This window comes from Sinocyclocheilus grahami, unplaced genomic scaffold (assembly GCF_001515645.1).
Source record: "Sinocyclocheilus grahami isolate Dianchi unplaced genomic scaffold, SAMN03320097.WGS_v1.1 scaffold26.1, whole genome shotgun sequence".
Lineage (NCBI taxonomy): Eukaryota > Metazoa > Chordata > Actinopteri > Cypriniformes > Cyprinidae > Sinocyclocheilus > Sinocyclocheilus grahami.
The window spans coordinates 1,025,855-1,041,278 of NW_015505205.1; the positions used below are offsets into that span (position 1 = coordinate 1,025,855).

Genomic DNA, 15,424 nt, shown 5'->3' on the forward strand with positions numbered 1-15,424 from the left:
CTCTTGTCGATCAGAGAGTTCAACCGTTTCATCATCAGACTCCGGCTTGAATTGGTAAGGTACAATCCATACTGCATCCCTAATGTATTGACAAGTCTCCAGGGCTGTCACTCCGTCATGGCAATGGCCGTTTCGTTTCCGACATGCGCTGTACGCGGTAGACCAATCCAGAGCCAATCTCTCTACGGCTCTGGACCAATCACCAATGACTGCGCCATCTGACTAATCACATCAGTGAGGGCTCACAGAAAGGAGGGGTTTAGAGAGACTGATTCTTTGAACTGCTTCGCACAAGTCGAAAACTAACGTGTTTTTTGACCTTGCATGAATGTAAACCTGTTTTAGGAGACTCATAAAACAATATTAGCAACCTCAAGAACGACATAATAGGGGCACTTTAAAATTACTTAATGCACTTCAAACTAACATGAACAAGCAATGAACAATCGTATTTTTATGAACTAATATTAACAAAGATTAATAAATGGGTCAAAGACGAGACGTCACCATTTTTGTGTCCGCATCAAATTACATTTACAAATGTAATTTTGTAATGATTTTACCATTACATCTTTAAGGACTCACCCACGTGTTGTTCCAAACCCATAAGACCTTCCTTCATCTTCGGAACACAAATTAAGATATTTTTGATGAAATCCAAGAGCTCTCTGACCCTCCCATAGACAGGAAGGGTCCTACCACGATCAAGGCCCAGAAACGTAGTATAAGGACATTGTTAAAATAATCCATGAGACATCAATGGTTCAACCGTAATTTTTTTTTCAACCGCTATTTTTGTTTTCTTTGTACACAAAAAGTATTCTCATGGTTTCATAAAATTACAGTTGAACCACTGATGTCACATAGATTATTTTAACGATGTCCTTACTATGTTTCTGGGCCTTGAACGTGGTAGGACCCTTGCTGTGTATGGGAGGGTCAGAGAGCTCTCAGATTTCATCAAAAACCTTAATTTGTGTTCCGAAGAAGAACGAAGGTCTTACGGGTTTGGAACGACTTGAGGGTAATTAAATGACAGAATTTTCATTTTTGGGTGAACTATCCCTTTAACAATTTTCCTCTAGTTTTAAAGCTGATTTCAAGAAAGCATTTTGTATATCATCAAGAAACTACATGACATGAAGTGTGACATTCTAAAATTCAAAAAAATAATTACACACTACACAGACAATATATTGGACAAAACCAACCGAAGTTTTAAAAACATTTAAACAGTTTCATTATCGGTTTATTTCTTATTATTTCTTTAAACTTCTGCAAAATCGTTATGAAGTTAAGTAATCTATTGTGTGAACTTCGGTATAGAACAAGGAAGTTGCATCATGAGATGGCACAACCACACAAAGCCACAGAAGGCTACATCATGAAGTAACTGCTCAAAAAATTTACAAAGCACTCACATTTAACAATAAAGTTGACTCTATTTGAAGATTAACTTGCCATTGGTTGGACATTGATAACTGGTATTGCAAAAACCTAGCTAATATTTCACTTTGTTAAATGTCTGTTTTCAGTTGTTTGTTTTTTTTAATTCAGAGAAATAAAAATTAAAAGAATTAAATTATGTTCATCCTTATTTCTTGTTATATTTTAACTTTGAGCAGACACACCCTGGTCTCTATCTACATTACTAAAGAATCATTATGCACGGTAATTGTTACTTATGAGTCTGAAACCTAACACAGGTCATTAATAATTCTGCATCCTCATAAAAAACATCTGCACAAGCAAGCCATGGCCGAAACAATGGTGTGGCACATCAGACACAATTTCTATCCCATGTATCCATTTAGCCAGTCTTTATAACAACAAACTGCTATCTGTAAGGACGACAGCCTTTGTTGTTTGATCATGCATCTTATGGAGCATCTAATGGGTGATCACACAGTACGACATGCTCAGATAATAACTCAGTACTTCCTGGTCACCTGGACCAGCATGAAAGGCCCAACAATGGGTGAGAACATCAAAACAGTTAATTTCCTTTCATTCAGCTATTGTTGGTTTCAAACTTTGTTATACAGGTCTAAGTGTCAGGCTGGAGTTTAGTTTGAGTGCCAGCACTTATAAATGCCAATAGCATCCTCTTGGCTGCTTCTAAGATGGAGAGAAGAGGGAGATCTTTGTTGCACCCAACGAGAGCGGGATGCTATTTTAAGAAACAGTGCAGGAGCTTTGTTCAAGAGTTTCATTTATCATACAGCTGTCAAACTAATATCGTTTAAAACTAAATCATGTCTACCCACAGTACCTTTGACATCCTTTGAGAAGACCAAGGCACAGAATTAATAATGAAAGTATAGTAGATGTTTGAAAACACTCATCAGATCATGTCTGTACAATTATTTAAATAATACTAATATAAACAGTGTGTGTGAAGTACAGGGTTACTGCAGGTTTTATGAAGGTAAATTGAAAACCTTTTTAAGAACAAATAAAGAAAATCTAAGCAATAAATTGAAGGCAGCACATCAATATGCTGTTTAAATGTAAATGTCTAGGGAGCAGACAATGAGTTGTATTGGCAGCACTTCAAATTCAACCTCCAACACATCTTTTCATTACTTTTTTATTAATTTTACAAAACGAATGGCTATGGCTTTAGGCTTTCCTAACTTTGCTTACAAACACTAGAATATGAAAATAACTTTTACTGATCACACTGCAATTCTTGCTCAGTATGTTTGTCTTGTTTTCCAGCAAAAATATTAAGATGTATTTACTTGATACAGAAGACAAGTCTTGTTTTCTGTGAAACTGATCAAAATGAAGTAAGTTTGATATAAAAAAAGATTAGGCCTATCTGCCAATGGGTTCAACTTAATTCAAAATGAAAACAAGTTTTCATGCCCCAAATGTTTTCTTATTTTTAACAAACTCACATATAGTTTCTCAAAAAATAAGACTTCATATCTTCATTTTACATTTCAAGGATAATTAAATTTAAAGGAACACTCCACTATTTTTGAAAATAGGCTCATTTTCCAACTCCCCTAGAGTTAAACATTTGAGTTTTACCGTTATCGAATCCATTCAGCCGATCTCCGGGTCTGGCGGTAGCACTTTTAACTTAGCTTAGCATAGATCATTGAATCTGATTAGACCTTTGCATCTCTCTCAAAAATGACCAAAGAGTTTCTATATTTTTCCTATTTAAAACATGACTCTTCTGTAGTTACATCGTGCAGCAGGCACAATGATATTACGCAGTGCCTGAAAATAGGCTTATTGGAAGTTACCTAGCTGGGACTATTTTCAGGTGCTGCGTAATATCATTGCGTCTGCTGCATTCATGGTACGGCAGCAAAGTTCCTTGATTATTACGCCGGAATGAGAGTATAGTTCCTAGCCATATCGGCCTAGAAAATCGCAACTTTTCATTTTCCATTGGTCTTAGTGCACGATGTAACTACAGAAGAGTCAAGTTTTAAATAGGAAAAATATCGAAACTCTTTGGTCATTTTTGAGCGAGATGCTAACGGTCTAATCAGATTCAATGATCTATGCTAAGCTACAGCTAAAAGTCCTACCGCCAGACCCGGAGATCGGCTGAATGGATTCGAAAACAGTAAAGCTCAACTGTTTAACTCTAGCGGAGTTGGAAAATTAGCCTATTTTCAAAAATAGTGGAGTGTTCCTTTAAGGATGTTCAGCTATTGCTATGGAAAACAAGACAAAACACTAAGGAAGATATCAATTTTTTGCAATGCTTGACATTATTTAAGAATTTTTGTAAGATCTTTTAATGCCTTAATTTGTGGAATTAAGACTTCTTAGCAAACTTCATTTCTGTGTGCTAAAAGTACTAAACTTTAATTCAACCAAACTCTGCCAGGACTCATGGGATTTACCAGGAGTATACCAAGAAAGATTTCAATGTGGAAATGAAATCTAGATTTTAAGCCACATGAAAATAGTCTGAGAGGAGGGAGCAGTCAAGAATAAATGCCCCTCATATCAGTTTTAACCAGATGGTGCCCATATGTGAAAAGTCCCTTTCAAGTTATCCAAATTTCCCAGACAAATATGAAAATTCAGCAATCAGTAACATGCTTTACATACGATTGAACATACAATGGACCTGTGTTCCTTCCTGAGCATCACAATAACAGAACTTTAAATTTGAATAAAATAACAATGAAAGAAATCACATACAAAGCTGTCGCTGAGGAGGTATCCTTACATCTTTATATCGTGTCTACCCCTAAATGGTAGATATTAGTACCTTTGGAAAGGGCACCATATCAAGTGACAGCTTCGTACCTTTTTTCCTGAAAGTTCATGTGCGCCCATGATAAGTGAATTTGACACACAAGCACTTGCAACATGCTTTCATGTTCCTCCAGAGCTGAAATCAGTCCTATTTAATAAACATAAATGCCTTTTTAAATACTCACTTGAATCTTCCCTGGCAGTGTTGACACTGGTCCCCAACCCATCCACGATCACAGACACAAGATCCGTTCACACAGCTGCCTGACAGGCAGCTCTTCTCGCAGGGTTTAGATGGAGAGCCGTCTGAAATCAGCACCAGGGAGAACATCACACACAGCCATAAATATATCTGCATGCCCTGCGGTCTCTGTCTGACCAGAATCAGTTCAGGTCTGAGCATCTTCTTCCCAGCATTCATGGTTTAGGGATGCTGCTGCTGTTGCTGAATTGGGTATCAATATCGTAGGGCCTTTCTTCCCTGCTTACTGGTGCCCAGATTGTTTCAATTATAACAGCAGGGGGGATCCGTTCACTTATAGATCATGAATATTCCTTAAATACGAGCGATCGTTTCCCAACGCGTGAGCAATCGTTTAATTGAAAACCTCCAGATCCGAGTGTAATATGATAAAACGAGCATAAACACAGGCATATTAAATCATCTGTCTCGCCTCATTGTGTTTCTGAACAAGGGCAGGAATTTCCTACGTTACCTCCTGCAGTTACAGGGCTGAAAAATAACTCCCCCTAACATTGAAAAAAAGCTTTCCTTCCAGAGCATTACCATAAGTGATGAGATATTTCCAGCTTTAAAGCATTATATTATTCAGCGGTCTTATTTTGATCCCGTCCGCAGCCATTTTAAAGCGTAAACACTCAGCTGGCTGTCCAAATACACTGCTGGTGTGCTTTAAACGCCTTTAAACCGTGAGCTTTCGTGGCTAACGTTCATATGCCACGGGAAAAACGCTAAACGGAGAAGGTTTCGGAGTGAAAAGCATCCTTTATAACCGCAGCAGTCAGTAACACGGATGTCGTTTCTGCTGTTGTCCGTTGAGCTGAGGGATTTGGAAAACCTGAGGAACTATCCGTTATCCGCATATTTCTTCGCTGTTTTTCAGGCTCAACGTGATAAACTCCTTAACGAAAGCGTAGACCCTCAGTGTATGTATATATCCTCTTCGTCCCAGTGCGCTGAAACCCTCTCAGTGTGTGAATTTTGGCCCCCTCGACCACCGTTTAAGCTCCCATAGTACGAACAGCTCGCGCTGGCTGCTCCTCATGTTGGAGCAAACTCAACACAGAGATGTCCGCGGCCGCGCATGCGCAATGGAAAGAGACCATATTTAAAGAGACAGTGACCAGTATGTGCGTCCCTGGAATGTACATTGCAGTACTTGAAAAGCTTTGTTACACATTTTGTCTTCAGGAAGTGTGTGAAAACCTAACTTCCTACCGCTATTATAGATTTTTTTTTTAACAATGTACCAATTTCAAAACACAGTCCAGAATGCTCCATGTACTATACTGACTACTACAGTAATGTATATTCTCACTGAATATGAAGGTTTTATGACCCAGATTTCAATCACATTTTCAAGCCCCCATCTCAAATATGAACTTTGTCCTTCTCTTGAGTGTTAAGGTGCATCTCAATACACTATGTGCTGCCAACTCAAGTTAGGCTGAAATACTGTATGATGTCCAGCACTTTGAGTTCATTTATTAGTGTCAAACTTTCATGCACCTCAAATATATGCTCTCTTATACAAGCAATATGAAGCAAAGATCGTTTAGGCTTGGTAATTATTTTATTTTTTTAATGTGCTTGTTTCTATCATGCTCACCAAAGTTGCATTTATTTGATCAACATACAGTAAAATAGTATTATTGTGAAATATTATTACAACATAAAATAGCTGTTTTCTATTTTAATATATTTAGAAATTTAGAAATGTAATTTATCTCCGAGGTCACACAGTGAATTTTCAGCAGTTATTACTCCAGTTTTCACTGTCACATGATCCTTCAGAAATCATTCTAATATGCTGATTTGGTGCTCAAGTTACATTCATTATTATCACAGTTGAAAACGATTGTGCTGCATTTTTTGTGGAAACCATGATACTTTTTTCAGATTACATTAATGGATTGAAAGAACACAAGAACAGCATTTATTTTAGATAGATTTTTTTTTTGTAACAGTGTAAAAGTCTTTACTGACACATTTGCTCAATTTAATGCATCCTTGCTGAATAACAATAACAAAGTGAAAGTATACGGTTTGATCTAACATTCATATAGTAGTAGTACAGAAAGCAAACGCTAGGTTGGATCTCTTTAAGACCGTAAAAAGTAAAACATTTATTCACACAACAGTAAATCTGTTGTTATACAGAATGTAATTGTCAGGGAGTCTCACCACCGTCACCAGCCCCAGTGCACACCAGATCCCAATCACCTGAATACTGATTGCCCGCACCTGTCTCAGCTCATTAAAGGGTTAGTTCACCCAAAAATGAAAATTAGCCCATAAATTACTCACCCTCAAGTAATCCTAGGTAGTGATGCAAAGTCAGATTCATTTCCACGAACCGGTTCTTTTCGGACAGATCGGCTAATTGAACCGGCTCAAAAAGCGATTCATTGGTTCCTAAAGTCATTAAGCAATAACGTCTACGCATTTCTTTTCTAACAGCTCAGTGCAATGTTGTATCAATGAAAAATTCAAATAAGGTATTCGTGTCAACACATATTGACACATTAAAAAAATAAAGTTATTTGTGTGAAAGCATATCGCTCATTATTACCATATAATTCACTTAAGTTAATGGTGTTTGTGGTCACAGTTTCATTCGCGGATACTTTATGTCAGATACTGACTGACCAATATTGACAAGCCTACAACTTGGATAAGATTCCTAAAAGTTCCACATCTACAGCACACATTACAGACATTGACGCACAAACGCGGATATGTTCTACATGTCTACAGTATAAAGAATTAATAAACCAGTCTTATTAACTCCTTGATTTTGCTTAAGCAACTGTAAATATAATATGCATGCACAATAAACTTTTGTAAAATTTATTTACATCACTTGACAAAGGTTTTTTGCAGGTTTTAATAAAATGTAAATTAATAACAGTCATAATAAGCATATTTCCAGTACGCGCCTCATGCTTGCACATAGTCATCAACTCACTCATCAGAATCTTTGGTAATCCTCTGCAAACTTCGCCACAGCTCATTCGGTTCTTGTTGAGTCCTTGGTAATCCTTGGCAAACTTCGACAGTTGAAGTTGGCTCAATTGGTTCTTTTTGAGTTGAATGTGTTACTTCGGCTGTGTGTCCTGCGTCATCAACCTGGAACTAAAGTTCGATTCAGTTCGATTTGTGAACCGGCTCGACCGGTTACTTCCTGAGAACCGGCTCAAAAGAACGATTCATTCAAAAACTGAACATCACTAATCCTAGGTGTATATGACTTTCTTCTTTCAGATGAATCCAGTCGTAGTTATATAAAAAATTGTCTTTGATCTTTCAAGCTGTTTAATGGCACTCAGCGGGTGTTGCAGTGCATCAGTCCAAAAGAAGTGAAATAAAAAGCGCCCATCCATAAAATAAATGGTCTCACACGGCTCTGGGGGGTGAACAAAGGCCTCCTGTAGCGAATTGATGCGTTTTTGTAAGAAAAATATCCATATTCAAAACGTAATAATCACTTTAATGTAGCTTGCGCCAACAGTTGTACATGGAAGCAGCTCCGGGAGGATGACGTATGAGGTCAGCGTTGCGCATACACTGGTGAGTCTCGTGAAAACCAACATTTGTTAACAGGAGCAAAGGAAACAAAGTTTCTGTGAACCGGCTCGACCGGTTACTTCCTGAGAACCGGCTCAAAAGAACGATTCATTCAAAAACTGAACATCACTAATCCTAGGTGTATATGACTTTCTTCTTTCAGATGAATCCAGTCGTAGTTATATAAAAAATTGTCTTTGATCTTTCAAGCTGTTTAATGGCACTCAGCGGGTGTTGCAGTGCATCAGTCCAAAAGAAGTGAAATAAAAAGCGCCCATCCATAAAATAAATGGTCTCACACGGCTCTGGGGGGTGAACAAAGGCCTCCTGTAGCGAATTGATGCGTTTTTGTAAGAAAAATATCCATATTCAAAACGTAATAATCACTTTAATGTAGCTTGCGCCAACAGTTGTACATGGAAGCAGCTCCGGGAGGATGACGTATGAGGTCAGCGTTGCGCATACACTGGGGAGTCTCGTGAAAACCAACATTTGTTAACAGGAGCAAAGGAAACAAAGTTTCCTTACTTTAGCAAAGGAAAACCAGTCTCCTCTTGGCTTATATCGAAATCCTCAGACATTCTTCCTTGCAAATCCTCGTTTTGTACTTCTAATTAGTTACTGTTGTTTTGTTTTGATCTCATCCCGCTGCCCGTTTGTCAATAAACCTGTTGTTGTTAGAACTTACCTCTGTGTCTCTGGCCTGTTTGCTGACAGAAGACCAGACCGGAAAACATTCAATTAGATGTGATGGATCCCCAGCACCCAATGCCAGTGGACGTGCTGGAGGAGCTGGTCAATGCCATTCGTGCTTCCATCACTCCCATCACAACCCCTCCGTCTGCCTCTGTCAGTCCCATGGCCCTTCCTGCTTCCTATTCGGGTGAGGCGGTCGAGTGTAGCGGTTTCCTGCTCCAAGTGGCCCTATTTATTGAAATGCAGCCACAAAAATTCCCCATGGAACGAACCAACGTCGCTTTCCTGATTTCACTCCGGTCAGGCAGAGCGTTGCTGTGGGCCCAAGCAATCTCGAATGCTCAGAGTACCATCATTAACTCCTTGGACGCCTTCACGAATAACTTCAAGGAAGTGTTTGGCTCCACCGATGGAGTGTTGTCTGTTCCCGATCAACTCCTGCGGTTGCGCCAGGGCACTTCTTCAACCAGTGTGTGGCGGGAGGACCAAACGACAGACACAGTGGGTGTGGCGTTAGGCCTCGGAGAGGCTTTTATTAACAGAAAATAAACAAAGTGTCCAGAAAAAGGGAATAAAGTGTCCAAAATAAACAGGGGATCTGGTGTCCTCGTCGTGCTGCGGGGTTCGTGAAGGTGGGGCAGTGTGCGGGAAGGAAGGGTCCAGTTGGTCGGGTGCAGTTCTCGTCCGGACCGCGGGTCCGGTAGCTCGCATCTTCGGCGGCACAGAGATCCCTCAACACTCCCTTCCTGGACCCATGAGGACACCAGCGTGCATGCACGAGGAAGAGACCGGTCTCCCGAGGAGAGGCGCTCGGCATTTAAACAGTGGCGGTGATGAGGCTCCATTCTGTTCAGGGGTGCCTCATCACACGCCGCCAGTCCTGGCTGTTTCAGCGCCCCTCCTCTCTCACGTACCCACTCCTGGCGGGAGCCTGGCGATTAAGGGACAGGGTGATGCTGATAATTAGGGGGGAGGCAGCCAACTCGTCACATTGATTACACGCTCCAATTCCGCACACTGGCGGCAACTAGCGGTTGGAATGAGGCCGTGGATCCATGCATTCGTGCGCAGATGGTGATTTATGATGACACTATGGGATTGGAAATTTTCCTGCGCTGAGGATTTCCCAACGACTCTCCGCTTGCACACCCGAAGAAACGGCTAGCCTCACCCGCAGCCGGTCCTCCAGTACCAGAACCAATGTAACCAACGGAGCGTGCTCGCCGTCTCACACCTGGACTCTGCCTGCACTGTGCGTCCGCCGATCATGTCATCAAAACCTGCTCCGTTTGACCCCCACGCCCTGCGGTGAGTACTCTTCAGTTAGATCCTGATGTTTCCACCCTGTCACTACTACCAGTGCAACTTCTCACCCCAGATCCTTCTGTTTCAGTGTCCGCCCTCGTCGACTTGGGCTACTCGGGAAACTTAATTTCCCAAGAGCTTTTGAATCGTCTACACCTGCCCCGCAGACGTCAAGCCCGGGAGCTCCGAGTCGAAACCATCCAGGGAAAACCGCTAGGGTGCGGGCGGGTCAAATATCGAGCTCCCCCAATGATGCTTCAGATTGGATGCTTGCATAAGGAAACTATCACTTTTCTGGTACTGGAGGGACCCACCGGGGACATCATCCTGGGATGCCCCTAGCTGAACCAACAATCTCCAGAAGTCAGATTGGATCCCTGTGAAATTACTTGCTGGAGAAAGGCTTGTCATCAGAATTGTCTCTTCGCAGTTCCCAAACCGCTCTCGGCCCCTGTTAACCCCCAAATCTGTTCCACACTCATTGAAAGTCCTGAACCTCAGGATGTACCCTCGATCCCATCTGACTACGTGGTGTTCCAGGATGTCTTCAAGCAGGTAGCTACCCGTTTGCCCCCACATCGGCCATGGGACTGTGCTCGATCCACACTCCCCAAGGGTAGAGTGTATCCATTGTCCATCCCAGAGCGCAAGGCAATGGAGGAGTACATCCGGGAGGCTCTCCAGCAAGGATTCATCCACCCTTCCACTTCACCCACCGCTTCCAGCTTCTTCATCGTGGGAAAAAAGAACTGAGGCTTGAGGCCCTGCATCAATTACCGCGCACTGAACTCGCAAATAGGGAAGTTGCCGTATCCACTTCATCCTGGAACACCACATAGGCAGCCCTCGAGGAATTCCATGGAGCTCTCATTTTCACCAAGTTGGACCTGCGGAGCGCAAACAACCTCGTTCGCATCCGGGAAGGGGATGAGTGGAAGATCGCATTCATCACTCCATCAGGCCCCTACGAAGATCAGGTGATGCCGTATGGCCTAGCTAACTCCCCGTCCGTCTTCCAGGGGTTCATGAACGAGGTGTTCCGGGAGTTCCTCTATCGCTTCATGACTGTTTACATCGATGATATCCCGATATACTCCTGGAACCTGGCCGAACATCGCCACCACGTAAAGCAGGTTCCCAAGCAACTCAGGAAGTACCATCTCTATCTGAAGCTCAAGAAATGCAAGTTCCACCGTCCCACCATGCAGATCCTTGGCTATGTCATCCGCCCTGAAGGTATCCAGATGGACCAGGGGAAGGTGCAAGCCATCCGGGAGTGGCCACTGCCTCAGTCAGTTAAGGAACTGCAAAGATTCCTTGGATCCTCCAATTTCTACCGACGTTTCATCAATAATTTCAGTCTCCTCATGGCACCCCCACCTCCATGCTCCGCTGTAAGCCGAAGTCTCTGTCCTGGACCCCCAAAGCCCACAAATCCTTTGCCCAGCTCAAGGAAGCCTTCAGCACAGCCCCGATCCTTCGTCACCCTGACCCGCAAGTACCATTTGTAGTGGAGGTAGATGCATCCACCAACAGGGTAGGGGCCGTGCGGTCCCAGTATCACGGAGAGCCTCCTCATCTCCATCCTAGCGCCGCCTTCTCCAGGAAACTCACCCCAGCAGAACAAAATTATGATATTGGAAACCGAGAACTGCTTTCCATTAAGTTAGCTCTGGAGGAGTGGTGCCATTGGCTGGAGGGAGCACAGATTCCGTTCACCGTCATCATCTGACCACAAGAGCCTCCAGCATCTGCAGAATGCCAAACAACTCAATCCCCTTCAAGAACGCTGGGCACTCTTCGTCACAAGATTTAATTTCACCTATCGCCCTGGAGACCGTAATGTGAAGGCCGACTCCGTCTCACGTATCCACTCCCCTGATGTGCCCTCTGAACCCCAGCTCGGAGGGCCACACCTGCATTCTCGTAGCAGTGGACCGGTTCTCTAAGGCAGAGGTCCCCAACCACCAGGTCGCGACCCTCTACCGGGCTGTGGAAGAATTGCTACCAGGTCGCAAGAATGTTCTGGGGAAAATGTGTATAGATATGACACTCTGTTATTTATTTATGCTAATTATTGTTCTAATTATTCTGTATATTCTTTGTATGCGATTCATCAGTGGCTGCTCGTCGGGGGAGGCAGGGAAGGCACAGCTTCCCCATAATTTTGAGGTGAAAATGGGAGGAGGACGATTTACTGTTAATAAAATTTACAATTAATTTCAGTTCATGTCTCAGAATGTGTATTTTTGTTTGTAATTTCACAATTGTAATATCATAACATGAAAGCGCCGCTTTTCTATCGCGAATGTGCCGAATCTGCTGATGTAATTACAACCGCAAATGATGAAGAAGGGTAGGGGGAGGCCGAGGAAGAACTGAGCTCTCGTGCCTCCGTTGGTAAAAAAAATTAGCCAATCAACATCGAGTGTTCACTTTCAGCGCTGAGGACTGTTGAGAAAAGAATCCTCATAGGGGAGGCTAGCCTCCCTTCTGGTATCAACCAATCATCATAGAGACGTAAATTACGTGATATTAGTTTGAACGTCTGCCGCTGCGCTGATAATGTACCAAGTACTATGATGAGTAGCGATATTGAATATTTGATTGCCAACAGATTTACCAAACTGTCATTCAAACAGTATATTTACAAATAAAAAAAAAAGGGAAAACAGCCTAAGTTGGATATAGGCTTTTTTTTACAGCAGCAAAAATATTTTTTTTCTTGCTTATCCGAAAAAATAGTCCGATCTGTGACTAAAAAAAAACACAATATAATGCGTTGAACCACTATATAATGCTATTATAATACTATATAATAGCCTAATAGGGATGCACTGAATATTCGGCAACCGAAATTATTCAGCCGAAAATAGCAAAAAAATCTCTTTCGGTGTTCGGTCGAATAAGCGAAAAGGCGAATAATATGTACTAGGGTTGCCCCGATTGATCAGCTACCTATCATAATCACTTTGGGATGATTGATCGGGGGTCTCTAAAAAAGCCGATCTCAAAAACCAATCTCAAGCTGATGACGCTGCTGTAAGAGGTTTGGCACGACATGCAGCAGCACCGTTTCAGTCTCTGTCCGGTGCGGATAAAATAATTACAATTACGCGCTCTCTCTTTCATCAAAATACTCAAATCGCTTCAAATCACCACATCGCGGCTGTCTATAAGCGAGCTGCACGCTGCACAGTTGACACAGGATGGCCATCACTTGCACAATCGAGGCAGTGTCACATCGTCACTAAAGTTTATAAATTGGATTACTTTTTAATTCTTGCCAGTGTTTAACCATTCAGCGCTCACGCGCTCTCCTGGAGACCGTGCGCTCATGCACACTCGCACACACATAATGCCAGATTCACACTACTCCGTTTGCAGTGCGTATGTGGCGCATATTTTTTCCGCGCTCATGTTAACGGATTAATAAAGCATGCACACTGCAGACGGTTGTGATCCGGTAGTGCGCTCCAGGAGCAGTGCGTCTGCAGCAGTGCAGATCGTTCTCACACCGAGTCTATGTTTGCTGCGTTGCAAGCGCTGTATTAAAGTAACAGCGCATTGTTTGCAGTAAATATGAACATGGATTGACACGAAAATGTAGTAATTACACCATAAATGCATATAATTAAAGTCTACTGTGTTTCACAATCAACACATATAGCTTTTTAGCTAGGTTTAAAGGGATGCTTTTTTTGACACTTTTAGATCAACAAGGCAATAATAGATGGCACTTGTGGAGGCAGGAAAACAAAGTTCTTTATGAACAACAACAAAAAAAGATATCAATTTATCCTTGCCAAGGCAGATAACTGTATTGCCTCTTCTCTCTGTATAAGAGTAGCCACGTAAAGAGGTGGGGTTGGGGTTTGTATTTCACATGATTTCTTTCTTTCTTTCTTTGTTCTTAATGCCATTAAAGTATGGATAGAAACAGAGTCTGGAAACAGAGGAATTGAATGTGATCTTAATCCCTGACTAAGGGGGATTAGTATCAGAGTATGCTGATTGCATTAAAACGGTCTAAACTACATTCAGTTCGGTAATCTTTACATACTTTACATACAGCTTTACATAAATCTCAGAGTGTGACTGTGTTTTTCTGTGTTACCTGAAACCAGCTTTTAATTACATATATTTTAATACTGTGTTCAGTTTTGGATTTATGTGTGAATTTGTAACATTTTGAGTAACAATAATAAAGATTTTTACATTGTTACAAAAAGATTCTATTTAAAAAAAAAAGTTTGCTCCTTTAAACTTTTGAGTCATCAAAAACTCTAAAAAATAAAGGAAAAAAAAAGAACAAAATGTATCACACTTTGCACAAAAACATTAAGCAGCAGAACCATTTTCAGCAATGACAATAGTAAGAAAAAAATTTTAAGCACCAAATTAGGCATATTAGAATGATTTCTGAAGGTTCATGCACTGTAAAAAATGACCGTGAATTTAACGGTAAAAGACTGTAAAAATGCTACAGTAAAAACCTGTTAAATGGTTAATGGTAAATTCCCCTACTATATACGGTGAAAAACTGTATTGGACATTACATGTATTGGACATTAATTTTACGGTAGTATACCGTTTTTGGAAGTGAAAAAGACTGTATAATTTACAGTGAATAACCGTAAATTGACATTCCCAGAATTCCCTGCGTTACATTTCACATTTGATGTTTTTTTGTTGAAATAACTATGTTTCTTCTTAGTTGTTTCTTATCAGTTTTGTATATTAGGGTTGTGTGTTACACCTAATGTTGTTAAATGAATGTTTATTGCATTATTTCAGTTTCAAGTGTGTTACCATGATGGCGTTTAGTGTCTGTGTGAATGAAACTGTGCACCTTCTATATACAGTGGGTACGGAAAGTATTCAGACCCCCTTAAATTTTTCACTCTTTGTTATATTGCAGCCATTTGCTAAAATTAATTAAGTTATTTTTTTTTCCTCAATGTACACACAGCACCCCATATTGACAGAAAAACACAGAATTGTTGACATTTTTACGGAATTTTTTTTACAGTGTGTAACACTGAAGACTGGAGTAATGGCTGCTTAAAATTCACCTTTGCCATCACAGGAATAATATTCAATTAAAATATTTACTTATTAATATTTTCTATTCCATTAAAAAAAATATTTACTTATTATATTTTCTTTAAATATCTCACAATATTTCAGTTTTCACTGTATTTTTTAAACAAATACATGCAGTCTTGTTAGTTATTATGGAGACTTCTTTCTGAAACAAAACATCTTACCAACCCCAAACATTTAAACAATAGTGTAATTTATTGCTATTTTCCAAAACATGAGTACAGCAATAATCTGATGTTATGTATTGCTTCTATTATAAATGTTATGGTTTTTACC

At 40.9% G+C, this 15,424-nt stretch overlaps 1 protein-coding gene across 1 annotated transcript in view; it reads right to left on the reverse strand.

Annotated features, from left to right (window-relative positions):
• LOC107566689 (attractin-like protein 1) overlaps nt 1–5,543 on the reverse strand; it is a 93,670-nt gene extending 88,127 nt beyond the window's left edge. Inside the window, exon 1 of the mRNA XM_016252204.1 lies at nt 4,419–5,543. Coding sequence (XP_016107690.1) covers nt 4,419–4,654 — 236 coding nt within the window. The 5' untranslated portion in view covers nt 4,655–5,543. The remainder of the gene's footprint in view (nt 1–4,418) is intronic.
• Between the last annotated feature and the right edge of the window lie 9,881 nt (nt 5,544–15,424).